The 2,971-nt window shown below is 42.4% G+C and overlaps 1 protein-coding gene across 1 annotated transcript; it reads left to right on the top strand.

The window, feature by feature from the left end:
- The first annotated feature begins 843 nt into the window (after positions 1-843).
- Positions 844-1,803, top strand: LOC107292864 (olfactory receptor 4Q3-like). The gene has a single exon (XM_015821991.2). The coding sequence runs from the start codon at positions 856-858 to the stop codon at positions 1,801-1,803; it is 948 nt and encodes a 315-aa protein (XP_015677477.1). The 5' UTR covers positions 844-855.
- Positions 1,804-2,971: the final 1,168 nt, after the last annotated feature.

The raw sequence follows: 2,971 nt of genomic DNA, 5'->3' as shown, positions 1-2,971 counted from the left end.
CATAAGAGCCCAGTTTATGATCTATCGCCTGCTTCCAGGGGGAAGGAAAGTTGTCAGTCAGCACTAATGGGGACAATCCCTCTGGAAAGAAATGCATTTTAAGCCAGTGAATGATCATCATCTTCCAGGCTCTTACCTGGATTTGGGGCATGCCTGTCTCAATTCTTAATTGGGCATTTGGGGTTCCTTTGGGTGCAGCCTTATTAGTTATACTGTTGTTAACTACTACTTTATATGGTAGATTTCCTTGCTTTTTCAAATCTAAAACAAATTCATTTCCTTAGAACTTACTCCTACTACTGCTAGTATTAATATGTAATAACGTGTTACATATATACTGTATACAATATTCTACAAGAAAATGCTTCTTCTATACATCTGTGAGGCATGGGGAAGATAGTTACACATTGGCTCACCAAAGTTATTTAATGCCAGTTTAACAAAAGAAGCTTCAATGAGAATTGGTAAGCTACAAAATGAAATATTGGACATCATAAAGCATTTATATGTGTTTCAGAATCTGCTGCTCAATTTAGTTTAAATTCTGGATTGTTCCCTGGAGTGTGACATTGTAATTTGCAAACACTGCAGAACCACAATACCGAGTATCTCTAGTCCACAATAAAGCCCCAGGAGTAATGTAAACCAGTAATCTGGGAGGAAATGATTTGCTGCAAACTGTTGTAAAAAAATGCTCATTTCAATATTTTCTCTTCGCATTACAAGACTTTAGGAGTACTTTTGATTCAAATAGAAAAACACCATTAGTCACTGTTCCATGTTTTCATTGATTAGTATGAGAAAGTTGTAATGATAATTATTTCTTGTTTCTTCTTGCAAGGTCCTGTCACCTTCATGAATGCCTCCAGGGTCACTGAATTCATCTTACTGGGTCTTTCCAGGTCTCGGTCCATCCAGCTCCTTCTATTTGTCCTGGTGATGTTGTGCTATGCTGCCATTCTGTTTGGCAACCTTCTCATTGTATTGACGGTGCGCATAGATCCACATCTTAAAAAATTGCCCATGTATTTTTTCTTATCCAATTTATCCATCATAGATACATCGGTGGGTTCAGTGGTAGTCCCCAAAGTAGCAGCAGATCTGGTCACCTGTGGCAGGACCATCTCATTTGCGTGCTGTATGTCCCAGCTCTTTTTCTTACACTTCTTTGGGGGTACAGAGATGCTCCTCCTAACCCTCATGGCCTACGATCGCTATGTGGCCATTTGCCATCCACTGACATACACAACCACGATGAACCGCCCACGCTGCATTAGACTGATCTGCTTCTGTTGGTTTGGAGGCCTCCTCCACTCTTCTAGCCAGTTGTTCCTGGTCTTACGGCTGCCGTTCTGTGGGCCAAATGAAGTGGACAATTTTTTTTGTGATGTTCCACAGGTAGTCAAGCTAGCTTGCGTTGACACCCATGTCACTGAGATACTCATGGTGGCCAATAGCGGCCTGCTCTCCCTGGTTTGCTTCGTCATCTTGCTGATCTCCTATGGCATCATCCTGAGCACGCTTCAAGGCCGCTTCAAGGAGAGTAGAGGGAAGGCTCTGTACACCTGCAGCTCTCACCTGACAGTGGTCAGCCTTTTCTTCCTACCTTGCCTCTTTGTGTACCTTGTCCCCATCTTCAGCGCCAGTCTGGACAAGGTGTCTTCCGTATTTTATACCACAATCACTCCTTTCCTTAATCCTATGATATATTCTCTAAGAAATCGGGAAATGAAAGAGGCAATGGGCCGGGTGAGGAAGAAATTAATGTTTTCCCACTGGTCTCAGAAAAAAGCAGAAGGATGAGTAGATTTTTCAAAAACCCTTGTTTGTTTTAGGTAATCCTATTTGATAGTGTAGTTCCTACCATTGTATGTGTAACGGCAGTGATGGTGAACCTCAGCACATAACCTCCCATCTATGACTGATGGTGTCCCTGAGATAGAGCACAACCAAATATATGAGAGTCAATATTTCCTTTAGGGACGTTGGAGCTCTGATTTTAGTGGAAACATGAGTGCTTTACACTTTATAGAGGTTTTAGCCAAATGTCTATGGAGATTCTCAGTCATCCAGGTCATGGATTTCCCAATGGTGCTTTTTCAGGAGGCAACTGGACTTTCTTTGAAGACATTTTACTTCTCATCCAAGAAGCTTCTTCAGCTCTAACCTGATGGTGGTGAATGGAAGGATTTATATTCCTTGCAGATAGCTGGTCATTTTCAGCTGGTCAGAGCTGAAGAAGCTTCTTGGATGGGAAGCAAAAGGTCTTCAAAGAAAAAACAAGAAAACCCAGTTGTTTCCTGAAAAAGCATCTTTGGGAGAGGCTTTAGCCCTTGATTGTTCCCTGAAAGTCTTGTGAAATTAGCCATAACAAGTTGTTTATGGATTAAAATGAAATACTCAAGAACAAAAGAGAGGAGAGAGATGAATAATTCTAATAAACAACTAAAGGAACTGCAAAGAATTGACTATGTTTTCCTATTTGGGAAGTAAGTTTTATAGAGCAAGGTAACTATCAAGGCTTAACTAAAAAGGCTTGCCCTTCTAAGGAATGGATTCACAAGAACCTGGTCTCTGAGAAACACAAAGATATGGGTTTCATTTGTACAACAAGCTTATCTTGAAAGTGTGAACTATTTGAGGTTCACACCATGCACTGATTCATAAATTCATCAGTGAAGCAAAGGATAAAACTAATGTACACAGTGAGAGACTTCCGGTGGCAGGCGCCTTCGCTGGTCGCAGCTGATTGCTGCTTCCCGCCTGTTTTGTGTAAAAGCCGGTTTGACAGCCAGTATCAGCTGTCAAACGGCTTGAAACCTCTCCCCTGGGCATAAGGGGAGAGGTGAGCTGCCCGGGGTAGGAGTTGAGTTCCCGAGTCGTCCTATTTGGACGATGTAGGTGAGAACTCCTCCGGAGCCCCGAGGATTCTCCGCGATCCAGGACGCCTTCGCTTCGGCGAAGCTAGAAG

The sequence above is a fragment of the Protobothrops mucrosquamatus genome, unplaced genomic scaffold, assembly GCF_001527695.2.
Source record: "Protobothrops mucrosquamatus isolate PMUCROS unplaced genomic scaffold, P.Mucros_1.0 scaffold1441, whole genome shotgun sequence".
Taxonomy (NCBI): domain Eukaryota; kingdom Metazoa; phylum Chordata; class Lepidosauria; order Squamata; family Viperidae; genus Protobothrops; species Protobothrops mucrosquamatus.
The sequence above is the reverse complement of the archived record's forward strand: the minus strand, read 5'-3'. Positions and strand labels throughout refer to the sequence as shown.